Source organism: Delphinapterus leucas, chromosome 19 (assembly GCF_059928025.1).
Source record: "Delphinapterus leucas isolate spDelLeu-1000000601 "Yukka" chromosome 19, BTC_Dleu_Yukka2, whole genome shotgun sequence".
In the NCBI taxonomy this organism is placed as follows: domain Eukaryota; kingdom Metazoa; phylum Chordata; class Mammalia; order Artiodactyla; family Monodontidae; genus Delphinapterus; species Delphinapterus leucas.
The window spans coordinates 41,455,190-41,481,928 of NC_143147.1; the positions used below are offsets into that span (position 1 = coordinate 41,455,190).

At 35.6% G+C, this 26,739-nt stretch overlaps 1 protein-coding gene and 1 pseudogene across 4 annotated transcripts in view; one reads left to right on the forward strand and one right to left on the reverse strand.

Moving 5' to 3' along the window:
* Positions 1 to 26,739, forward strand: part of VMP1 (vacuole membrane protein 1) — a 129,206-nt gene that overhangs the window by 61,358 nt on the left and 41,109 nt on the right. For all 4 annotated transcript variants that reach the window (XM_022552577.3, XM_022552576.3, XM_089900953.1 and 1 more), the window contains one exon: positions 9,570 to 9,701. In XM_022552577.3, the coding sequence (XP_022408285.1) occupies positions 9,570 to 9,701 (132 nt within the window). The remainder of the gene's footprint in view (positions 1 to 9,569; positions 9,702 to 26,739) is intronic.
* On the reverse strand, positions 18,656 to 19,940 carry LOC111163667 (small ribosomal subunit protein eS1 pseudogene; annotated as a pseudogene).

Consider the following 26,739-nt stretch of genomic DNA (forward strand, 5'->3'; position numbering starts at 1 on the left):
GTTCCCTTTTCTCCACACCATCTCCAGCAATTATTGTTTGTACATTTTTTGATGATGGCCATTCTGACCAATGTGAGATGATACCTCATCGTAGGTTTTTTTTGTTTGTTTGTTTGTTTTTGCAGTATGCAGGCCTCTCACTGTTGTGGCCTCTCCTGTTGCGGAGCACAGGCTCCAGACACACAGGCTCAGCGGCCATGGCTCACGGGCCTAGCCACTCCGCGGCACGTGGGATCTTCCCGGACCGGGGCATGAACCCGTGTCCCGTGCATCGGCAGGCGGACTCTCAACCACTGTGCCACCAGGGAAGCCCCCTCATTTTAGTTTTGATTTGCATTTCTCTAATGATTAATGATGTTGAGCATTCTTTCATGTGTTTGTTAGCAATCTGTATATCTTCTTTGGAGAAATGTCTGTTTAGGCCTTCTGCCCATTTTTGGACTGGGTTGTTTGTTTTTTTTGATATTGAGTTGCATGAGCTGCTTGTAAATTTTGGAGATTAATCCTTTGTCAGTTGCTTCATTTGCAAACATTTTCTCCCAATCTGAGGGTTGACTTTTCGTCTTGCTTATGCTTTCCTTTGCTGTGCAAAAGCTTTTAAGTTTCATTAGGTCCCATTTGTTTATATTTGGTTTTATTTCCGTTTCTCTAGGAGGTGGGTCAAAAAGGATCTTGCTGTGATTTATGTCATAGAGTGTTCTGCCTTTGTTTTCCTCTAAGAGTTTGATAGTGTCCAGTCTTACATTTAGGTCTTTAATCCATTTTGAGTTTATTTTTGTGTATGGTGTTAGGGAGTGTTCTAATTTCATTCTTTTACATGTAGCTGTCCAGTTTTCCCAGCACCACTTATTGAAGAGGCTGTCTTTCCTCCGCTGTATATTCTTGCCTCCTTTATCAAAGATTAGGTGACTATATGTGCGTGGGTTTATCTCTGGGCTTTCTATCCTGTTCCATTGATCTACATTTCTGTTTCTGTGCCAGTACCATACTGTCTTGATTACAGTAGCTTTGTAGTATAGCCTGAAGTCAGGGAGACTGATTCCTCCAGCTCCATTTTTCTTTCTCAAGGTGCTTTGGCTATTCGGGGTCTTTTGTGTTTCCATACAAATTGTGAAATTTTTTGTTCTAGTTCTGTGAAAAATGCCATTGGTAGCTTGATAGGGATTGCATTGAATCTGTAGATTGCTTTGGGTAGTAGAGTCATTTTCACAATGTTGATTCTCCAATCCAAGAACATGGTATATCTCCATGTATTTATATCATCTTTAATTTCTTTCATCAGCGTCTTATAATTTTCTGCATACAGGTCTTTTGTCTCCTTAGGTAGGTTTATTCCTAGATATTTTACTCTTTTTGTAGCAATGGTAAATGGGAGTGTTTTCTTAATTTCACTTTCAGATTTTTCATCATTAGTGTATAGGAATGCAAGAGATTTCTGTGCATTCATTTTGTATCCTGCTGCTTTACCAAATTCGTTGATTAGCTCTAGTAGTTTTCTGGTAGCATCTTTAGGATTCTCTACGTAGAGTATCATGTCATCTGCAAACAGTGACAGCTTTACTTCTTCTTTTCCGATTTGGATTCCTTTCATTTTTTTTTCTTCTCTGAATGCTGTGGCTAAAACTTCCCAAACTATGTTGAATAATAGTGGTGAGAGTGGGCAACCTTGTCTTGTTCCTGATCTTAGTGGAAATGCTTTCAGTTTTTTACCATTGAGGATGATGCTGGCTGTGGGTTTGTCATATATGGCCTTTATTATGTTGAGGATTGTTCCCTCTATGCCTACTTTTTGGAGGGTTTTTATCATAAATGGGTGTTGAATTTTGTTGAAAGCTTTCCCTGCATCTATTGAGATGATCATATGATTTTTCTCCCTCAATTTGTTGATATGATGTATTACATTGATTGATTTGCGTATACTGAAGAATCCTTGCATTCCTGGGATAAACCCCACTTGATCATAGTGTATGATCCTTCTAATGTGCTGTTGGATTCTGTTTGCTAGTATTTTGTTGAGGATATTTGCATCTGTGTTCATCAGTGATATTGGCCTGTAGTTTTCTTTCTTTGTGATATCTTTGTCTGGTTTTGGTATCAGGGTGATGGTGGCCTCGTAGAATGAGTTTGGGAGTGTTCCTCCCTCTGCTATATTTTGGAAGAGTTTGAGAAGGGTAGGTGTTAGCTCTTCTGTAAATGTTTGATAGAATTCGCCTGTGAAGCCATCTGGTCCTGGGCTTTTGTTTGTTGGAAGATTTTTAATCACAGTTTCAATTTCAGTGCTTGTGATTGGTCTGTTCATATTTTCTGTTTCTTCCTGGTTCAGTTTCAGAAGGTTGTGCATTTCTAATAATTTGTCCATTTCTTGCAGGGTGTCCCTTTTACTGGCATATAGTTGCTTGTAGTAATCTCTCATGATCCTCTGTATTTCTGCCATGTCAGTTGTTACTTCTCCTTTTTCATTTCTAATTCTATTGATTTGAGTCTTCTCCCTTTTTTTCTTGATGAGTCTGGCTAATGGTTTATCAATTTTGTTTATCTTCTCAAAGAACCAGATTTTACTTTTATTGATCTTTGCTATCATTTCCTTCATTTCTTTTCGATTTATTTCTGATCTAATCTTTATGATTTCTTTCCTTCTGTTAACTTTGGGGTTTTTTTGTTCTTCTTTCTGTAATTGCTTTAGGTGTAAGGTTACGTTGTTTATTTGAGATGTTTCTTGTTTCTTAAGGTAGGATTGTATTGCTATAAACTTCCCTCTTAGAACTGCTTTTGCTGCATCCATAGGTTTTGGATCGTCGTGTTTTCATTGTCATTTGTTTCTAGGTATTTTTTGATTTCCTCTTTGATTTCTTCAGTGATCTCTTGGTTATTAAGTAGTGTGTTGTTTAGCCTCCATGTGTTTGTATTTCTTACAGATTTTTTCCTGTAATTGATATCTAGTCTCATAGCGTTGTGGTCTGAAAAGATACTTGAGATAATTTCAGTTTTCTTAAATTTACCAAGGCTTGATTTGTGACCCAAGATATGATCTATCCTGGAGAATGTTCCATGAGCACTTGAGAAGAATATGTATTCTGTTGTTTTTGGATGGAATGTCCTATAAATATCAATTAAGTCCATCTTGTTTAATGTATCATTTAAAGCTTGTGTTTTCTTATTTAGTTTCATTTTGGATGATCTGTCCATTGGTGCAAATGGGGTGTTAAAGTCCTCTACTATGATTGTGTTACTGTTCATTTCCCCTTTTATGGCTGTTAGTACTTGCCTTATATATTGAGGTGCTCCTATGTTGGGTGCATAGATACTTACAATTGTTATATCTTCTTCTTGAATTGATCCCTTGATCATTATGTAGTGTCCTTCTTTGTCTCTTGTAATAGTCTTTGTTTTAAAGTCTGTTTTGTCTTACATGAGAATTGCTACTCCAGCTTTCTTTTGATATCCGTTTGCATGGAATATCTTTCTCCATCCCCTCACTTTCAGTCTTTATGTGTCCCTAGGTCTGAAGTGGGTTTCTTATAGACAGCAGATATACAAGTCTTATTTTTGTATCCATTCAGCCAATCTATGTCTTTTGGTTGGAGCATTTAATCCATTTACATTTAAGGTAATTATCGATATATATGTTCCTATTACCATTTCCTTAATTGTTTGGGGTTTATTATTGTAGGTCTTTTCCTTCTCTTGTGTTTCCTGCCCAGAGAAGTTCTTTAGCATTTGTTGTAAAGCTGGTTTGGTGGTGCTGAATTCTCTTAGCTTTTGCTTGTCTGTAAAGGTTTTAATTTCTCTGTCAAATCTGAATGAGATCCTTGCTGGGTAGAGTAATCTTGGTTTTAGGTTTTTCCCTTTCATCACTTTCAATATGTCCTGCCACTCCCTTCTGCTTGCAGAGTTTCTGCTGAAAGATCAGCTGTTAACCTTATGGGGATTTCCTTATGTGTTATTTGTTGTTTTTCCCTTGCTGCTTTTAATATTTGTTCTTTGTATTTAATTTTTGATAGTTTGATTAATTTGTGTCTTGGCCTGTTTCTTCTTGGATTTACCCTGTATGGGACTCTCTGGGCTTCCTGGACTTGATTAACTATTTTCTTTCCCATATTAGGGAAGTTTTCAACTATAGTCTCTTCAAATATTTTCTCAGTCCCTTTCTTTTTCTCTTCTTCTTCTGGGACCCCTGTAATTCGAATGTTGGTGCGTTTAATGTTGTCCCAGGGGTCTCTGAGACTGTCCTCAATTCTTTTCATTCTTTTTTCTTTGTTTTTCTCTGCAGTAGTTATTTCCACTATTTTATCTTCCAGGTCACTTATCCGCTCTTCTGCCTCCGTTTTTCCACTATTGATCCCTTGTAGAGAATTTTTAATTTTGTTTATTGTGTTGTTCATCACTGTTTGTTTGCTCTTTAGTTCTTCTAGGTCCTTGTTAAACGTTTCTTTTATTTCCTCCATTCTGTTTCCAAGATTTTGCATCATTTTTACTATCATTATTCTGAATTGTTTTTCAGGTAGACTGCCTATTTCCTCTTCATTTGTTAGGTTTGGTGGGTTTTTAGAACATCACCTTTTAAGCTCATTTATTTTCTTTTTTTTTAAAAGACTTATTTTATTATTTATTTATTTTATTTATTTTTGGCTATGTCGGTCCTTAGTTGCGGCACGCGGGATCTTTTGTTGAGGCATGCAGGCTCTTCGTTGCGGTACGTGGGCTTCTCTCTAGTTGTAGCATTGGGTTTTCTCTTCTCTAGTTGTGGCACGCATGCTCCAGGGCATGTGGGATCTGCAGTTGTGGCTTGTTGGTTCCAGAGCACATGGGCTGTGTAGTTGAGGCTCACAAGCTCATTAGTTGTGGCACACAGGCTTAGTTTCCCCTCAACATGTGGGATCTTGGTTCCCTGAGCAGGGATCGAACCCATGTCTCCTGCATTATAATGCGGATTCTTTACCATTGGACTACCAGGGAAGTCCCTAAACTCAATTATTTGTTAAGTTCATGGTTTTGTTTTTTGGGAGTTTTTTTCCTATTGTGGTAAAATGTACATAACATAGTTTACCATTTAATCATGTTTAAGTGCACAATTTACTGGCATTAAGTACATTCACAGTGTTGTGTAACCATCACCAATATCTACTTCCAGAACTTTTCTGTCATCCACAAACAGAAACTCTGTACCCATTAAACAATAACTCCTCATTCCCTCCTCTCCCCAGCCCCTGGGGAGAGAGTAACCTCTCGACTTTCTGCCTCTGTGAATTTGCCTATTCTTGATATCCAGTATAAATGGAATCATACAGTATCTGTCCGTTTGTGTCTGGCTTATTTCACCTAGCATAATGTTTTCAAGTTTCATCCATTTTGTAGCATGTATCAGAACTTCATTCCTTTCTGAAGTCAGTTTAAAACTGACCTTAAGGGAAACTGGAAGCACATTTTCTCTCTTTTTTCGATTGTAAAACAATCTGCTAATTTTACTAGAATTGGTATAATTGTGGGGTTTTTTTTGTTTGTTTTTTCTTTTTGCGGTCCGCGAGCCTCTCACTGCTGTGGCTTCTCCTGTTGCGGAGCACAGGCTCCGGACGCACAGGCTCAGCGGCCATGGCTCACAGGCCCAGCCGCTCCGCGGCATGTGGGATCTTCCCGGACCGGGGCACGAACCCGTGTCCCCTGCATCGGCAGGCGGAATCTCAACCACTGCGCCACCAGGGAAGCCCGGTATAACTGTTTTTTAAACATTGCTGTAAAAGCCTTGAATTTCTCAGTGGTTCCAAGTTACCCTCCAAACTTTGGCTTCTAACCTCTGTTTCATGTTTGCAGTTGGAATATTTAATAGAAAATGGTTTTGTTTTTAAAGATTATTAACACACTGATAATACCAAACTACTGTAATTTCTGAGTAGTCAGCATATGTAAAATTTTCTACTCCCCAGATTTTTACCATTAAACTTACAGTTCGTAACATAGAAAAGCAAGATGCTGGTGATTTACCTGTGAATCCAGTTGACAAAACTTTTGAAAGCACAAAAATTTAGGATTTTTGTCCTCCCAAAATCTTTTAATAAAATTGACACTCCAGTAAGATATTGTGTTTCTCTATTGGTTTTGCATATTTTGTGCATATTAAACTCTTCTCCAATTCAAGAAGCAAGGACTTCAGGGTAATAAATTGATATGCATGGACAGTTTTTAGAAGAGCTTTCTGAATTATTGCTTGACTAAATACCATTTGTCTTTCTTTTGCAATAAGGAAGCCAGTCATTTCTTCCCCTTAATTAAACTTGGGCTGACAGCTTTTAGTGTTCCACAGTTTAGTTTTGTTTTTTTATGTTGATTTTGCAAGAATTATAAAATTGTTTTGTAAGAATCATGAAATTATGGGACTTCAGTATCTAATTTGAGATAACTGACTAAACAAACTTCTGTGTCTGGAATATAATGTGTCTTAAGGGGACCTGTCTGGATGACTATATTTTCTTTTTATTTATATGCATAAAAATTAGAACACTGGCTCATGATCACCATTCTTACTCCTTGCTAATATGGGAAAACATGGACAGAATTAAAATATAACAATGAATATGGTCAACTAAGTATGATACAGTACGTAGCTCTTGATTTCATTTCAATCCACTATTACTTCCTTTTTAACTTTAGGGAAACTTGTCATGAGTTTGAATCATATGATTGCTTTCAGAACTATTGAACATTTGACTTAACATGTTTTAAGAGAAGTTTATGTTTTGAATAAAATGTTGCAATTAACTTTTCTTCCTACTTTCTGTCATGAAAAAATTTTTTTAAGTAGAGGGAATTATATAATTAATTCAATATATTATCACCCAACTTCCGCTAATATTAACTCCTGGCTAATACTTTCATCTAGACCCCTCCTCACGCTGCTCACAATTATCTTGAAGCATATTCCAGGTAACATATCATATTTTATCTGTAACTATATCAACCTTAGGACTTAAAAAACATTGTCACGCCGAAGAGAATTTAGGAATAGTCTCTTCAAATCAGTTACCCAGTTAGTGTTCAGATTTTTCTGATTGTGTTTATTTCTTTGTTTTTCTTTTCAAATATATTCGTTGATGAAACTGGATTGTTTGTCAAGTATAGTTTTCCACAGTCTGAATTTTACTGATTGTATTCCAGTTGGTGTAATTTAAATATGTTTCTTTGTTTCCTGTGAATTGATAGCTGGGTTGAGAGGCTTGAAAAAAAAAATTTTTTTTTTACAAGAATACACTTTATAGTCTTACGTATTCTATCACGAAGTGCAGTAATGTCTGGTTGTCTTTCTGTTTATGATATTAACACCATTATTATATAAGTCCATTATTTTACTAGGGTTTATAAAATGGGGGCATTCCAGTTGCATCATTTTTTTCTTTAGTTACTGACTGGAATACTTTTATAAAGAGAAACTTCTCCTTATCACCAATTTGGTTATCCTGAGATATCTTCCATATAGGTAAGACAGGATAAATAATTGATTGTTTCTCTTTATTTACCAGTTTTTAAAATAATTAGTTGGTTCTCTAACATCCTCCAAAGGTGACTAAATTAACTTCTCTTGTTTAGCAAAATATGATTTGTGTTTTCTTCCTATATCTTTCTTTGTATATATATATCTCCCCTCTCCCTCTTCTCTCTGTTCTTTAACTAAATATGGTCTTATTCTTTTGGCACTTAAGTATGTTCTTTTCATAACTCTTGGTTCACATGTGGATAATGCAGTTACACTTGGAGATGATTGATTTCACACACTGGAGTATAACACTGTGATTGTAAAATGTTTGAATTTCATAATGTCCCTTGGGGATTTTTGTCAAGGCATTTGCAGGCAGAGCCATAGGACATAGCAAACAGTAAAGCCTAAAGTTGCTTCTGAAAACTACCAAAGCTTTTTCATTCACTATGACTCAAGGCAGAGAAGCATAGCTCAAAGTTAAGAATTCTCCCAGAGACTACAGGCCTCTTGCATTATTATCTATCCTGTATTTAAGCCGTATATGTCCAAACCAAGTTCCTGATTCTTTTACCTTTGTTTTCATCCTTATGTTCTAAGTTGATTTAAAAAAAAAATTCTCTTCAAAAACAAGAATCCACAAAGTGACTGAAACATGAATCACTCAGTGTCCTGAGGAAATCAACATTTTTCCTGTGGTGAAAATTTATCCATCCTAATGTTGAGATTTCAAGGGGCTTCCTGACCACAGTGTGTTAAAAGCTTTAACTCTGAACAAAAAAGTTGTATTGGGATTAAAACAACATCCTCAATATCAGAAGGTTTCCTATATATCTAACAGCTATACTTGTGAATGCTCATTAGCAAATCATTTGGATATTTGAAAAGGGGGGAACTGACAAAAATAACAGTGTATGTATATATATATATATTTACATATAAAATCTAAAAAACTAAAACAAATGAGTGGTTATAACAAAACAGAAACAGAATTTCAGATACAGAGAACAAGCTAGTGGTTGCCATTGGGGAGAGGGAAGTGGGGAGGAGGGAACAAGATAGCCATAGGGGATTAAGAGGTACAAACTACTGTGTATAAAATAAATAAGCTACAAGGAAAATAGGCCAACAGTTTATAATAACTTTAAATAGAGTATAGCCTATAAAAATTTTGAATAACTGTTTTATACCTGAAACTAATATTATATTATAAATCAACTATACTTCAATAAAAAAAAAGAAATAACATTTCAAAAGTCTAGAAAACCATGTGCTATTTCTTTTTTTTAAAATTTTTATTGGAGTATAGTTGCTTTACAATATTGTGTTAGTTTCTGCTGTTTCTTTACCAAGTTCTTGTTTAAATTATCATTTATTTGGCAAGTGAAGTTTTTAACTTGCTTTGCTGTGTGAAATTTAAAAAAGGGATGTTTTTCCAGGCTGAAACAATAAATGTCACTGTGCAGTTTAAAAAAAAAAAAAAAACTAGTGTGTTTTTTTTTTCTTATTCTCTGACAGATTTATTAGCTTTCAAATTAATGTAGGTTTTTAATCCCAACACAACAATATTGTGTTGTTTCAGCAAAGTGAATCAGCTGTACGTATACATATATCTCCTCTTTTTTGGATTTCCTTCGCATTTCGGTCAACACAGAGCACTGAGTAGAGTTCCCTGTGCAATACAGTAGGTTCTCGTTAGTTATCTATTTTATACATAGTATCAATAGTGTATATATGTCAATCCCAATCTCCCAATTCATCCCACCCACCCCTGCTATTTCTAAACTTAATAAAATGAAAAGAAATGTAAAAAGTAAGAACAGAGGATATAAGTAGAGATGCTAGAGAACTAACATTAATTTAGTGTCTGCAGCGTACCAGGGATTGTCTAAGAGTTTTATGTATGTTATCTGGCTTGGTATTGTGTAGGTTGGTATTAGGGTATGATTTAAACTCATGTCCTCCTGATTGTGTAATATATCTTTTCCTCCCTAATACATGCATCTTAACATGCTTTTGTTGATATTGAAAAATAAAGATTTGATCCGCTTAGTATCACTGTGTTGAGAAAATCTCATGTAAGTATTTTGGTTTTTTTACGTAGGGTATTGGTACAGCGATCGGAGAGCTGCCTCCATATTTTATGGCCAGGGCAGCTCGCCTCTCAGGTGCTGAACCAGATGATGAAGACTATCAGGAATTTGAAGAGATGCTGGAACATGCAGAGACTGCACAAGTAAGATCAGTGGGGAAAAAAATAGAATACTTTAATTATCCCTTAAAGAGGTTATGATTAAGGTAAATTTTTTAATAGTTACTCTGAAGAAGAAAACTGCCAATGTAAACATATAGTTTAGTATAAAATATTTAGAAAAGCTGAAATATGAAAATGATTATACTCATGATCTTAGAAGAGAGAAATACAGAAAGAGTCAACAAGACAACTCAGACTAAACCAGGGTAAATTCATGTGGCCAGGGAGGTTAAGGAGCTGAAACATTATTTGTCCATTATGTGTTTATAAGTATTACCAAGCAGACCAGTGAATAAGTAAGGGGATAAATAGGTGGACCAGACTGTGAATCCAAAATAATAGAACTTCCTAATTAATTTTTTGAAAATAACACCAAAATAGTTTACCACGTTTAGAGGAAACTTAACTCCCAATTAAGAAGGGGCAATCAAGATAAACTTATCCTTTGTTGCAGGGGGTGGGGGGGTGGGGGGGGGAGGCTGAGGCCTTTTACACCTGAGCACAAACTATATATCAACATATATCTTAGTGTTACAAAATAGGTGTTGTTTCTTTGTAGGAAAATTCCTACGAACATTATTAACTGATTGAGTCTCCATCTTAGGGAGGATAGTAGAAATCAATATAGACATAAATAAAAAGAATATAAAAGAGATTCTTGAAAGTTTTCATATAAAATACATCTCACTCCCCAGATTTGATCTAAATTGTCTTATTATTGTGCGTCTGTAAGTGCATGTGCCCACGTAAGTATGCATAGATTTTTTTTGTTCAATGAGTTCATAGTTTTCTTCTCAGTGGAATCTGAAACCCCAAACCCACTACCCTAGAGAGGGAAAAAAATATTTTTTTTAAATGACAGATGTCCTTTTTTTAAAAAAGCATTATTAAATGGAAATCAACTATGGATAGTTATAGTTTTTAATTGAAAACAAACTTTCAAATATGAATGTAGAATAGCCAAACATAAAACAAAGCAGTCAGAGAGCTATGGCCATCTCTCTGCATGGAAAGAGGCAAATTGTCCTTGTATCTGCTTTGTTTTAACCAAATATTGTGCCTTTCTTCCTCACATCATAATGTTTATATTAATGCTAATAATTATTACTAATAATTACTAATAATACTTTTTAATTATTTTTAATGCTTTTTAAACTCCACTATCTGATTTGACCCAAGTGTTAACTCTGAGGTAGTATGGAAAGGTACCATTTTTCTAATTTTATAGAAAACTGGAAAACTAGAAATTGTTACCTCCCAAGTTTTATATGCTTAGAAGTAGAGCTGGAACCAGAACTTAGAGTGGCAGCATCACTGGTAAATTCCATTTACTGAAACAATGTCCATCTATAGACATACGTGGTTGAGTATCCCGATTTGTGATAACTGATACCTCTGTCATTTGTGGCACTAATTAATGCATGTCATTTAACATATCAAAACCTTTTATCATCTATATAAAATCAGCAAGTTGAAGTAGAATCAGTCTAAGATGGTGTGCAGCTTTAAATTTTCATGCTGTGGTTGGATACCAAACAGGTATAACTACTGTTCTCTATTAAGCCAACTAATGTATTGTGATTATTTTCCTTAAAGTTTTTTTGTTTTGGAATTAATATTTTTTTATTTGCACAGTTTCCTCAATCTCTTCTTTCTACCAGCTCTGTGAAACACTTCTCAAGATCACTTTCCACTTGGTAGTGCACTTAAATTAATATCATTTCTGTTTTTCTTCTTGGAGTCATCACTCTGGATTCCCCATGCTCCTGCTCTAGTCTGTATGTGGTGTTTTCTTGGCCCTCTGTGCCATTGCTTCTCTCTTGATTTGGATCCCTTATCTTGCTCTTTCTTGATTTACTCCCTAATTTTAGTTGAACATATTCTGCGGTACCTTTCTGAGGAAGGATAAGTAGAAGGAAAATTCTTAAAATGCTGTATTCTTCATTCACACTTAATCAGTTAGATGAATATAGGATTCTAAGTTGAAATCATTTTTTAATTTAAAATTTGGAAGGCATTTCTCAATCATCTTCAGGCTTCTGGTGTTGATAGTGATATACCTAATGCCATGCTGAACCCTCTTTATAGGTAATCTTTTTGGTTGTTTTGGTTTTTTCTGTAGAAGCTTGTAGATTCATTATCTGAGGTATGGGTCTTTTTTAATATTTATTCTGCTAGGCACTCAGGAAACTTGTGAACCTAGAGTCCACTAGTTTGGGGAAACATTCTTTTTTTTTTTTTTAATTTATTTATTTTTGGCTGCCTTGGGTCTTCGTTGCTGCACACGGGCTTTCTCTAGTTGCGGTGAACAGGGATTACTCTTCGTTGCCGTGCGCGGGTTTCTCATTGTGGTGGCTTCTCTTGTTGCAGAGCGTGGGCTCTAGGTGTGCGGGCTTCAGTAGTTGCAGCACACAGGCTCAGTAGTTGTGGCTCGCGGGCTCTAGAGCACAGGTTCAGTAGTTGTAGTGCACGGGCTTAGTTGCTCTGTGACATGTGGGATCTTCCCGGACCAGGGATCGAACCCGTGTCCCGTGCATTGGCAGACAGATTCTCAACCACTGCTCCACCAGGGAAGCCCCATTCTTGTATTTTTTCTGTGTCAGTTTACCCTCTTTGGTCTCTACTCTTGCTTTCTGGAATTACCATTATTTTGATATTGGGGCTCCAACACCTATCATTTTAATTTTTTTTATAATTTTCCTCCTAATATTTATCTCATTTTACTTTGTATGCAATTTCCTCAACTTTACCTTCTATAATCTAATATTAAAATTTTTTCCACTGTCATATATTTATTTTCAAAAAGCAATTTGTATTATACTTCCCCAAAAATGGCTTATCCTATCTTTTTGAAGGTACTTCGTTTCTTCAAGTTTTCAATACTCCAGGCATTTCTTTTTTTTTTCCCCTTTGTCTGTTCTGTTTCCTGTTGGAAGCTTTCCTCAAAGTCTGGTGATCCTTGTTTTTCTATTTATATGTAAGAATAAGGCACATAAAACCCAAATGGAAGCTATGTGTGTGGAGGCAAGGTATAGGAGTGGCAGGCCACCTGGTTTATTGGAAACTCTGTATATCAGTTTTTGTGTATCTTTCCTTTGGGGTAGTTCAGTTTCTTTAGTGATGGATCTTCCAGTTCCTTGCCTTGGGAATATAAATCTTGCTGCTGACATTCTAAAGCTAAGCTGTAGAAGGCGGGTTAGAGATCTTCGTTTACTGAGTAGACTTTCACTTAACCTAAGACCGTGGATGCCTGCACAAAGATATCCTGAGTCCAGAACCTTTGGTATACTTTCTAGAGACTATACTTGATGTCTTTTTCAGGACTAGGGGAGGAAGCTGTCTGGCTGTGCTAAGTATACTTTGTATATAGTCTCCTTGTTTTCAGCCCTACCCCAGTTTCTTCTGCAGTTCTGCTGATGATCCTTTGTGGAGTTTTGTAATGCAAATCACTTTGCTTCTCTTCTGTATCTTCCACTGCAGCCTCTGTGGTATAATCTTTTCTTCCCATCTGCCCGTCTTCATTTATTAATACTAGTTTTATCAAAGACAGAGTTCAGTGTTTCTATTTGGGGTTATTATTAAGATAAAGGGTTCCAGTTATCTATTGCCGAGTAATAACCACCCCCCCAGTATTTAGTGCTTTGAAACAAGCATAGTTTATATTGCTCACAGCTGTGCAATTTAGGCAAAATGGCTTGACTGTAAATCGGAGTATCTACTTCCAAATGGTTTGCTTATATAACTGACAAGTTGATTCTGTCTGTTGGTTTGGAGTTCAGTTGGACTGTTGGTTTGGGACCTCAGGTTACTCTTCATGAGGCTTCTTGGGTTTCCTCATATCATGGCACCTGAGTTCTAACAAGTGTTCTGAAAGAACCTTGCTGGAAGATGCAAGGCTTCTTGTAACCTAAACCTCAGAAATCCCAGTCACTTTGCCACACTGTGTTGGTGAAGTAGGTCACTAAAGCCAGCCCAGATTCAGAGAGGGGAATTAGACCCACCTCTCAATGAGAGGAGTAAGTAAAGAATTTGTAGCCATCTTTAACCTATCGCAGGGGCAACGGTCTCATTTGGTCATCTTGAAATAGAACACTTACTATACAAGCTAGAATTTCTCTAGGAGGGGGAATGGGATGGTAATTGATCTTGAAATCATATAATGTGAGAAACTGTTGAAAAGAATTTAGACATGTTTCCTTGAAAGGGGGAATTGATGAGCTTGTCAAATATTCAGAAGTTGTTATGCTCGTAGTTATACTCATGCTGAGAAACTATAGAGGTAAACTTTGTCTTAGAATTAGCCAGTGAAAGTTTTCTGAGGCTCACATTGGCTCAATATTAAAAAAAAAAAATTCCTATAAATTTTAATTGTGTACAAATGGAATTGCTATTTCAAAAAAGAATGAGTTCCTTGTCTCCCTCTATGTGATACCTTTCATGGATCCATGCATAGCGACTCCCTGCATTGAGTAGAACATTAGCTGGATGACTCATTTCATTCTTCACAATTTTTTTATTCTTGGATTATAAATAATGCATTCTGTAAATTTGTTACCATCTAAAAGCTCAACTTCCAAAAATTCAGGTCTCCTAGAATTTGATGAAGAAGTAAATCACTCTTCATCTTATACGTGTAATTTGAGCTCTCGAAGACTTTTACATCTTGAAGACTCTAAATCTTTATCTACCATTAGGGTAATAATCTTTTTCCTCCATCCCTTATGGCCATGATTATTATTATTTTTTTTTTTTTTTTTGGCTGCGTTGGGTCTTCGTTGCTGCGTGCAGGCTTTCTCTAGTTGCAGCGAGCAGGGGCTACTCTTCGTTGCAGTGCGTGGGCTTCTCATTGTGGTGGCTTCTCTTGTTGTGGAGCATGGGCTCTAGGCACACAGGCTTCAGTAGTTGCAGCATGCGGCCTCAGTAGCTGTGGCACGTGGGCCCTAGAGCACGTGGGCTTCAGTAGTTGTGGCACGTGGGCTCAGTAGTTGTGGCACACAGGCTTAGTTGCTCCATGGCATATGGGATCTTCCCGGACCAGGGATTGAACTTGTGTCCCCTGCATTGGCAGGCGGATTCTTAACCACTGTGCCACCAGGGAGGTCCCCACAATACTTCTGATGGTCATGAGGTTTGACTGTTTTCATCCTATAAAGCCAATAATTACTATCACTGTTTTAGGATAAACTTTATATTTCTTATTCCCTAATTTCATATTTGCTTATATTAAAAAATCAAGTAAGCAAAACGTACACTTCTGTTTCATGTTCTTTAGTCAGAAAAATATACTCTTTATGAACGTTTTATTTAAAATTTTTACCCCAAGTTACAATTGTATGTACTGTCAATTATTTATATAAACTAGAAAACAATATAATAAAAGAGTAACTTATTCCTGACAATTTTTTCATCTTCCCTATTAATTTTCTAAGGTCAATAAAAATCTGTGTGTAAGGCACTTGTATGAAGTGCCTCGGTACAAACACAGTGAAGTAGAAGATATTTTGCCTGATTTGAATAGGAAAAACATTCAGGAACACACAGCTGGTGAATCTCAGAGCCAACACCCAACCCAGTTTTCTGACTTTGAGATTAGTGCTTTGCTTACTGTAAGCCAGCATAGCAACATTTTCATCCAGGTTAATGCAACAAAAAATGAAGAACTGATTTAAAAAATTTTTTTCTTTCTGTTACATTTGAATTGATTTTTCTTTTCTTTCTTTATTGCCTTTCATGCTTTTTTTCACCAATATCCATCAATTTTGTGGCTTATTATAGATTTCAGTATATGTAGGTTTATTTATCCCTACGTACTTTTTCCCAGGTGTAGACAAGGGGTTATGAGGTTTTTAACTTTTGTTTATTTATTTTGCAGGTTGGGGAGGGGGCTGTTGCCAGTTTTCCACATTTTAAATTAGCTGAGAGAGTACTAATGTTTTAATTCATTAGTCAAAGAAGAGTTTTGCAAAATAAGTTTGTCAAATATAAGGTTTTTGTTTTTGTCTGTTCTTGCTTAACACTGTGTAGAATATTACTATATCCAAGTAAGATACCTCACCTACTTTTTTTTCATTTTTGTTTGTTTGTTTGTTTTTTGCTTTTAATTTGGCTGAGTTGGGTCTTAGTTGCAGCACACAGGGTCTTTCATTGCAGTGAGCGGGCTTCTCTCTAGTTGTGGCATGTGGGCTCCATAGTTGTGGCAGACGGGCTCAGTTGCCCCATGGCATGTGGGATCTTAATTCCCCGACCAGGGATCAAACCTGCGTCCCCTGCACTGGAAGGCGGATTCTTAACCACTGGACCACCAGGGAAGTCCCTTCTCAGCTGTCCTGATACACTTTTGTGATGCATCCTTGTGTTTGTTTTTCATTTTCACTATGCAAATAAATTTACAACAGTTTTGTCATTTTATGTCTAGATCAGTGATATTGCAAACATTTTTTGTTTTTAGTAACAAATTTGTCTTAGGCTCTTTGCTTCTGTTACTTTTTCCAGGTTTGCATATTTTCAAATTACGTTAGTGCTTATAAATTGAAACATTCCAGAAGTATTAAAGTAAAAAGTGAAAGCACACACGCACCTACTCCCCAAAGTAGGATAATAACCACCATATTCTAGACTGTTTTCTGTGTATGGAACACTTTTTTTTAATAAAAGCTAAAATCATACCATATATATTAGTCTTAGATTCCTTTTTCACATATATATCATAGACATTTGATACTGATTTTTAAAACTGTGTTCTTATTACAAAGTGATTACGTACAGCTCATTGTAGAAAATTGGTATTTGTATACTTAAAAAAAAATCCCTTCATCCTTCATTCTTTTTCTCTGTAAATATTTTTGAGTGAATCATATTCTATTTATTGTTTTATGACTTGTTTTGAATATAAAAACATACTGTGAACATTTTTCAGTCATCAAATATTTTCCACATCTTTGGGGTTTTTTTTTAGTAATTTTCTTTGTGACTACAAAGTATGTTTATTGTATAAAATGTTGAAACCACAGAAAAAAACCTTTCGTCTAATTGGTTCGTTTACCCATTTTTTTAATATTTAGTGTATTTTTCATTTTCTTATTGATTGACATTTTTAAGGGGATTCCTTTTGTCATATGCTGCCAGTAATTTTTCCATATTGTTCACTGTGTGTTTTACTATGTTTTGCTTTTTGGATAAAGAAGTTCACATTTTTGTCTTTATTCCAATATCTTAGATGTTTCCTTTTGGAGTCGTGCCTAAAATTATCTTCCTGAACCCTTATGATTATGTAGTAGATATTCTGCTGCATTTCCTTTTAGTATTTTTATGGTTTTATTCTTTTACCTTTAAATCTTTTATCTGTTAAAATATTTTTACCAATCATATAATGTAAGAATCTAAGTTTCTCTTTTTCAGGTCATTACCTATTTGTGTATTGTTCTAACACTATTTTCCCAGTGATTTTAACATGTTAGTTTTCTCTTAGGTTTTTTTTTTTTTTTTGGTACACGGGCCTCTCACTGTTGTGGCCTCTCTCGTTGCGGAGCACAGGCTCCGGACGCGCAGGCTCAGCGGCCATGGCTCAACGGGCCCAGCCGCTCCGCGGCATGTGGGATCCTCCCGGACCGGGGCACAAACCCGCGTCCCCTGCATCGGCAGGCGGACTCTCAACCACTGCGCCACCAGGGAAGCCCCTCTCTTAGGTTTTATTGTTATAAGTTGGATATTATATTTTTGTAAATAGTTATTAATGGTATATAAAAAGATACTAGGTTTTTATTTGGTAATCTATGTTTCCTGACATCTTTTTAGTTATAGCTTATTGATTGTGGTTGTGATTTTAAAGTTTTTATAGTAATCAGTTTCATAAAGATCCAAAAGTTTATGTGACTTTGGTGCTGGAATTTCCTCATAGATGCATGTATTTTGTAAAACCCCCAGTTTGACAAGAGCAATAAAAAAGTTGGATCAACTGTAGCTAAAATAGCAAATTAAGTAAAATGAAATGGGGTGGGAAATGTGTTTTTTATTCTTGAAGGTAAAGGCCTTTGGTAGAATAAGTTTATCAGCAGGAAGAGTGAAAAAAACCTTGGCTCTCGTTGCTTTACCGTGTGCTCTCCAACTAGGTTAAAGGGTGTATATGCTTTTACTAGGAAACTGTTTCTAGGTAACAATTTTAAAGCTAAGTATTTACTTAAATTCTAGTTTTGACTGATGGTTGGATTTTGTTCTGTAGATATTTGGGGGAGAAAATAAGATTATTAATGCATTTATTTGAATTATGATTCTTTATGGTACCTACTTTATTTTTGTGACTACAGTATTGAGATTGGGCAGTATTTTTCCACTAAGCTGACTTCCTTTTGCTCTTGGCTTCTATCATGTTTTTACTAGATGTCTGTGGGAGGTAGACATGAATGAATGTAGCTTCCTATGACCTTGAACAATTCTAGCATCATTTATAAGAGTTACATCTAGAGAGCTGTTATGTGCTTTGTGGACTGTTTCATGCAAGGTTAATTATTCCCTTTATGATCTTTTTCTTCTTTGTTCCTGATTTCTGTTAATGATATCACTGTCCTCATAATCACTTGGAGTCAAAATTTGAATCATCTGACTCCCTCCTCACTTCGCATATCCAGTCATTCTTCAGGCCTGTTGATTCTACCTCCACGGTATCTTCAAATTCGTCCTCTCTTTTCCCTTCCCACTGCTGGTTCATGCCTTTATCACTTCTCCACTGAACATTTATAGTGACTTCCTGATAGGCCTCCTCTTTACTAGCCTTTTTTCCCCCAATCTATTTCCACAGAAAGCAACAAAAAACAATTTTCTGAAAAATACCTCGGGTCATGGAACTTTGCTGCTCAAAAATCTTCCCAGTCCCTGGAAATTGTCTCTTGCTGTATCTTTCTTGTGTCACTTATCACTTTCTACCTTCTTTTAGAACTGTCTGTGGGCTTTTCTCATCTTACCCAGGAGTTTGTAAGCTCCTTGAGAGGAGGCCACAAAAATATTTGTATTTTTGGCTGCGCCTGCATGGTCTTGCACATACTACTCATGCAGTAGATACTTTGAATGAACTAAGAAATATCAGTTAAGAGAGAAAATGTACCATTACATGAAACATGTTCACTTAATATTCAGTCTTTTTTATTAATATCACAAATAAGATTTTTTATTTGTCACCCTTACAAGTCTGAATTTTAAACAGTTTTTCGGACTGGTGGCTCATATCCATCAGCTTGTTCAAGTTTAGCATCTGTCTCATCCCCAGTAGCTTTTCCACAACTACTGCCTTCATCATGAAACATGAGTTTTCCCATTTCAAACTTGGGGTTTACTTTTCTAACAGAGACATCATAGAGCAGATAAATAGGTTGGCAAGCCTTTTCCATGTCTTTTCCAATGCTGTCTAGAATCAGTTTTTTGACAATTTCTTTCAAGTCATCTTCTTCTGGTTTTGGCAGACCTGTTGGTGCTAACAGTGAGATTTTCTGAATCTGATTGTTGCATTTTTTAGTAAAAACAGCACTGGATAGACGAAGTTAATAATCATCAGTAGTCTTGACATCAACATGAGCTTCAGTCATGGGCTGCCATTTTTTGACCGTGGAACACATTTTGTCATAAGCAAGATCCATGCCTTGGAGATTAGACAGTTTTTGCCCTGAACATCCTCAGTAATTAGCTTGAATTTTCTAAATGCAACTTCATCATTCTGCAGATCAGCAAAGCTCACTTCAAAACATGACCCTTGAGGCCATCCAATGTGATTTTGGTTCCTTGAGTTTTTGTGACCAGTTTTTCCTGTATTTTTATATTGAACATATCTGGTGCTTTCACATCATACCGATCTTTCTTAGAAAATGGATCAACCACTTTCCTCTAGGCTCCCTTTTTGCTGCCTTTTGTAAGGTGCTTATTCTTGCAGACTGCCGTGTTGCTGCTCAGCCAAAAGGGAATATTCAGTCTTACTCCACTGCAAAATAAAATATAAAATACGGTGAACACAGAAATCATCTTACATAAAAAAGGTTGAACTGTTTTGCATCTTTGAGTTTAATAATCATCTGATTGTAAAGCACTACAGAATTTACAGAATCTTTCATTCAAAAATAAATCATCTGAGAGCAAGGGTTGAAGATAATATAGTAGACATCATTAAGTTAAATGACTTACAATTTTGAATTCACATTAAGTAAAATAGTGCTTGTAAAGTTCTATACTTTAGAAAAAAATAAAGGTTATTGTGGTGACTTGTTTATTAATAAGCTATATAGCCAAAGAAAAAGGTAAATTAAAGACATGAGGAATAAAAGAGTTTGAAAAAATAAAGTAACTTATTTGCTTGATGTACCCTAAAAGATTAGGGCAGCCACTGTTATTGAAGTAATGGGGAACGGGAGCATGGGTGTTTGTATTTTTGTGTTTAAAACTTACACAGGAAAAAAAAAAAAAAAAACTTACACAGTAGGGTAGGAATGTTGTACATATTTACTTAGAAGAATATGGTTTGAATAAGTTTTCTTTCCTAAACGACATCTGTCCAAGTGACCTAGCTGGTTGGATTCTTTTTCATAAAATATTAGGTTGCTGACTGTGAAAGTTATTATCACTATAGAAAATTGAGAACTAAGTTAGAAATAAGAAATTTAAATTTCTTAGAACTTATCTTTTAAAATAATACAGTCTTTTCCTTCATATTTATAGTGGTTAGCTTTTCTTTCTATTGGGTATAATTCATGAGTCTGTACACCACCTTAGATTAACTAGTTCCTCAAAGGCTGTTTTATAATTTCTGGATTTAATTTTATTTTAAGGGAACGTTTCTTAGCTTCTGTTTAGGACAGCAGTATTTAAATTAATTAATACTTGCCACTTACACTTAGTCTGATTTATTGAAACTAAGTCCCCAAGTTTAAATACTAATATCTTTTACTAGCTTGTATTAAATATATTTAAGGCTGAAAATACCTTTTTGGGGGGGTTTAATAGGATCCATTTCCTATTCAGAAATTTCAAGTTATTTACATTATTTTATTAGTGAAAACACGTAAGTGATGAACCAAAAAGAGTTCATCAGTTGTAATATAGGTTTTTTTTTTAGAATACTGAGTAATATCTTTTTTTAATTGAAATATAGTTGATTTACAGTGTTTCAGGTGTACAGCAAAGTGATTCAGTTATATGTGTATATATATATTCTTTTTCAGATTCTGTTCCATTGTAGGTCATTACAAGATATTGAATATAGTGTAGTTCTCATTCTTATGGCTAGTGCATTTTCTTTGTATGCAGAATAGATTACCCAGTGAACATCCCCCAAAGTACAAGGTGATAATTAAAGAGGTTTTGGGGGGGGAGTTTGGCACTCTTTTGATAATGATAGAATATATGTTTGATCATTTGAGTTTAGAGACAATGGGAAAGCATTTAATAATGATTATTTATACATTCGCTAAAGTGCTTTAACCTTCCTTTGATGCTATTTTTTGTTAAGCACATTTTCCTGTGAAGTGTTTGTAGTTGCACACACCATGTCAGTGCCTGCTGGTTGTTCCTCCTGTGAAGTATCCGTTCCTTTATATACAGAGATTTATGAAAGAGTTCATGGTGTGGATGATCAGAAACCCAACAGGACTCATTTTCATATAATTTAGTGCCAGTTGAACACTCTGGGTGCTGGTTGTTGCTGGGACCTGTTTTTGACTCTGTTGAACCTTTACTGGCTGTGGTTTGTCTGGCCATCACATGACTTCTCTGAAAATTCCCCCTCCCCTTCATTTCCAGTAAACTGTTTGAGTAGGAGTGAGTCAGAGTGAAACCAGCTTCCCTGTAACCACAGCGCTTGTTAAAGAATTTGTCAACGTGGACTCTAGAGGGTTTGCATTAAGCTTTGCAGTAACTGCTATGGTTTGTGTTGCGTCAGGAGTTCCACAGAAAAGCTTCCTGTTCTCAAGATCTCTTGCTTGTTTGCAAAGGGTTAAACTGATCAACTTCACCATAATGAACATTAGAGACACATGTTAAACACATTTATTTATCACTTAAAGGCTGTGTCAAAGCTACCAAGGCTTATTGTAGTTTCTCTTTTCAGAATCACCCAACCACACCCAACAACGTTAAGTTTTTGAAAAGGCGGGCCTGCTAGATCTTCTTTCAGAGCTGGCTCATAATTTTACCACAAAGTACCATCGAGATTAAGCAATTTTAAGTGTCTCTTTTGAAGGATTCTGTTGCAAGATATTGCGACTACTAGCACAGTTAGCTTTTTGTACACAAAGGTCACTTGCTTGCATTTGGTTCAACAAGAAAAGGTAGCACTTAAAATAGTTCTGTAGTTGTAGTTTCTAAGCACACTTAGCATGAATTATGATGGAATTCTTAATACCTCATTTTATTTGCTTTCTCAGGAAGATTTCACTTTATTTTGAATTCTTCTCTTGCCCCTCCACTCCCAGACTTTTAATCTTTCTTTGTTTTCTGACTCTTCTCATTTTCTTTAACCCATTCTTATAGTAGTATTAACAGGAAAGAGAGTCGCAATTTGATTCAAACTGCCAAATAAATGGCCACTGGGAAACTCGTCTGCTCATCGTGCACTCCTGAACCCGTTTAATTTTACACGTTCATTTCTGTATTTAACCATGTCATCTTGGCCAGACTTTTATTTTAAAAATAAATTTAAAGATTACATTTAAACTTAACCTCCTAAAAATCATTTTTATTCTGCTTACCTTTTTTGTAACAAAATAAATTTAGGGAAAAGAACATGGTAGAAAATTTTGAGCCAATTATTCCTCACAGGAAAGAATACTACAGAATAATGGAAGTTTAAAATTGTTTATATTCTAACAATGTTCACGAGCTCTCAGTGATCAAATTAAAATAGAAGAGAAACATTAGTTTTGATGAAGAAGCATTCTAATTGAAATTAGATGATTTAAAAATGAAAATAAGAGGTTAATACAGTCATTTACAAAGCGCAATAAATAATAAATGTTTAAGATTTTTCTTGTTAGTTTGCTTTAGACATTGGAGAAAAATATAGTTTTGTTTTATGTCTGCTTCGTTCTTCTCATGTGCACACCTGTTTACAGCTATGGGGTGGAGGGGATAAGCATTATACAGGCATTAGGTTACCTTTGTTAAACTAATTTAAAGATTTTACTCAGGTTTGTGTTTCAAACACCTTTTGTAAAATGCCTTTAGAAAGGCCCCTTTCATTGAAACTTAGACCAACAGACTGTATGTATGCTATGCTTTTGCTCGAGTTTGCAAATCAGTAACACACTAAATACACATCCACCCTCTGTTGTAACTGCTGAATGCTCCTAGGGATCCTGGCCTAAGATCAGAGTTAGTGCAAGACATTGACAGCAGAGTAACTATTATGCTCATTTCCTATTACAAAAGGTGTTTTTGTTTCTAATTCGTCAAGGTTCTTGGTTTGTCGTAACAGATATGTAGTTCTTTCTTGCTGAGTATTTAAGAAAATTTCTCTTGGTAGAGTGTTCTTCCCATTTTCCTGTCTTGGGCCTCACCATGTAATAAACATGACTATCGTGCTTTTAGACTAAAGGGCTATGTAGAGACACCAGGAAGTAGGCATGGTAATTAATACAGTGCTCCCCTCGAAAGTAGGCATGTACTCTAGACTTCCTTGTGCACTTTCCCTAATAAGGGTCTGCATCCATTAATTTATCAAAACTTGTAAAAATTTATTTTTACTACTTCTTGAGGTAAAGACTTCAGTAAGTTCATAGGCTGTTATTTAAAGCCATGCTTCCATTTGTTTGTTTTAAATTTGCCTCTTTCACGTTATAAAGGGCACTACCCTCATTCTAGTATGGTAAGATTTTTTTAAACACTTTTCCTTTCCTCTTTCCATAACTTTATAGATTTTAATCAGTTACCTTTTCAGCCTTTCTAAAAAAATAATCATTTACTTTTTATATCTAATAACCCCAAACTCTTTGATCATTTTAATTCGTGCTCCCCCCATGGATCTTTATCTAATCCTTTTACATTTTTTCTGACATGAAGTTGTCAGAACTGCATATGATTTTTCAGGGACAACTACACTACTGTACTTGTGTGTTTTCAGATTTCTACAACCACAGTCCTGTTTGGCAATGCATTTTACTGATGTTTTTAATAAATTGTTTACTTCAATAAACTGTTTACTTGGGAGACCACTCCCAGTTCCCTTTCCTTTGTTCATAACTGGAAACTTTTATAACCCATCACTTTATCTATCTATCTATCTATCTATATCTATATATATATATATATATTTTTTTTTTAGCCACGTTGCGTGGCTTGCAGGATCTTAGCTCCCTGACCAGGAATCGAACCCAGGTTCTCAGCAGTGAAAGCAGTGTCCTAATCACTGGACTGCCAGGGAATTCCCCATCATTTTACATTTAAATAATTTTTCCCTAAATGTGTTATCTTACTGTTATCCACTTTGAAACTTACCTTCCATGTTTCCTTTTTCTCTCTCAAGTTTACATGATCTTTAAATATATTGCCATGATTTTGGCACTTTATAATTTTAATTTCAGCTGTAGGTTTAGAACTTAAACTCTGTTCCTTTTTTCAGGACCATTTATAAACTTGTTAAGTGGGATGAATGGGTCTATCTTAGGAAAGAATCCCACTATTTACATTTCTCATCATAGAGATGATCCCATTTATCTTTATCCTTTGTTTTCGGTCTCTTAAGTTTCCTGTCCCTGACAATTTTGTAAATTCTGTACTGACCTAGTTTTCATAGCTTTGCATGTCTGAGTTCATCTCAACCATTTTTACTTTTTTCCCCCTTTTTTTCATTCACAGTATTATTGTTTTTACGTACACAGTAGATTGTCATATGCTTTTTGTTTAAATTCCAGTTTTAATCTGGAAATAAAAGTTATTCATTAGTTACTTACAACCAAAATACAATCAATTATAAATGCTAAAAATGAAGGGTGATTTTTTTTTTCCCCCCTAGCATCAACTAAGATTTGGTAAATACCCTTTCTGGTGAGACATGAGAAGATCACATGAGGAGATATTGGCTTCAGACAGGAAAAAAGAGAGAAGAAAAGAAAAATGCATTACTTGTGTAATGTGTCATTTCTAATAAATCTTGCATACTCAGACATTTTCCCTGAGTGTCTAGAGCACTGTTGTTCTTCTTGGGCTACAGTGTTCGTTGTTATTTCAAGTAGAGGCCAGGCAGGCACTGATAGGAGTGGATGCCGGCCTGCCTGCCTTCCTAAGAATTACCACATGGTTTCTTTTCAACAGAAAGCTAAGCAGGGATAGAGGGAGGAAAAGGAAGCAGCAGATACTGGCTGGTTTTACTGCTGGTAGCTTGGACTGTGAAAAGGAGGAAAAAACTCTGTGTAGTTATCTGGAACTTCCAAAAATACTGCTCTACTTTTTATCTGAAAATGTTAGCAAATGCTGATGGTCAGACCCTGAGAAAGTCTCCTGAAACCTTATTTCTTCCACCTCTTCTTTGCTCCTAGACTACCCAAGAGATATTTTATGTCTAATAGATGATTTGTGAGTTTTACGGTTAGTAATCATGGTGAGGTGACCATTACAGATGTAAATAACTAAAGAATTTCCTCTTATTTCCTGGAGACAAGAATATGTTGATTAAGAACTAGCATTCATGTGTAGTAATCTCATCCATCGTTACCCTCTTGTCATGGAGTATTTGGTAAACTACTTGGTTGCACTGCAAGGCAGATTTGATAAATTTTCAATTCTTAATGCATTTCCTTCCTTTCCTCCTTCCTGTTTTGTAGCCCTCTTCCTTCCTTGATATTAACATGTTGTTCTTCTCTTTTTGAAATTAGAAACAAAACAAAACGAAAGCCTCTTATCCCCTCAACTTGTGATGTTGCCCTAGAACTGAGCTCACATAGTGTCTAAAAATTCTGACAAGGTATTTTATTTCATTGGTTCTCAGGGTTTCTTTCTTGATAGTAATGTCAAGTAATATCAGTCTAAACAATTTTGTCCCATAATCAGTTTTGTCTCTTAATTATCATGGTGATAGATATTATTATCATAATTTTGCAGAAAAGATGAAGAAACTGTGGCTCCGGGAAGTTTGAAAACAACAAAGTTGGTGCTCTATCATTTGATATTGCAGTAAATCTGTAGAACTGGTGTTCTTATATTCTGTTTCTCTTTTTCATGCTTTCCTTTTCATTTTTTCAGTTTCTGTCTCAAACTCAGTAGGTTTCCTGGGTCATCTCTTTCCCCATCTCTACCAATTGCAACCCACCCACCATCCACATATACACACGAGATTATTTATTTATCTCTCAAGAGAAAAAACTTGCTGGAACCGCCTTCCTCTACATTCTTAGCCTGGCTTATTCCCTCACCTCCTTTAGGTTTTTAATCAAATGTTACCTTTTCTGTCAGGCCTTCTCCAACCATCGTATTTAAAATTACAACTTGCCTGCCACCCCATTTTGTAGTTTTTGTCTCCTCCCATTAAACTGTAAGCTCCATGAGGATCCAGATTATCAGTTTGATTCAGTGTTGTATCCGTTGCTCCTGTAATAGCATTTGGCATTGTAGTAAACACTTGCTAAACGTTTATAGAATTAATGGTCAGACCACAATGTCCTCATCTTTATATTCTTTATTACCATGCATGCATATACCATATATATATGGTAGTTACCAGCTTTTTTGGGTTGAATTTAATTGCTTTTAAATAAGAATTTTGGTTCTAATTTTGTCTTCTAAAATTCTGTATGGGTAAAAACTATATGTAGTTTTCCCAAAACTCAGCACTTAAAGCTTTTCTTTTCCTCCTCTTTTCATGGTTGAATTTATTCAGTCTTCATATGTTTGAGTTATCAAAGCTACTAATTACCACAGACAGACTCATTAGAACCATCTGTAGGAAAGTAAAAAGGTTTAGATTTTTTTTCAATTGAGATTTATTATCAACTGGCAACATGGAAGCAATATTAAGAGTAATTTATGTTACAACGACTTTTGAAAAGTGTTTGGC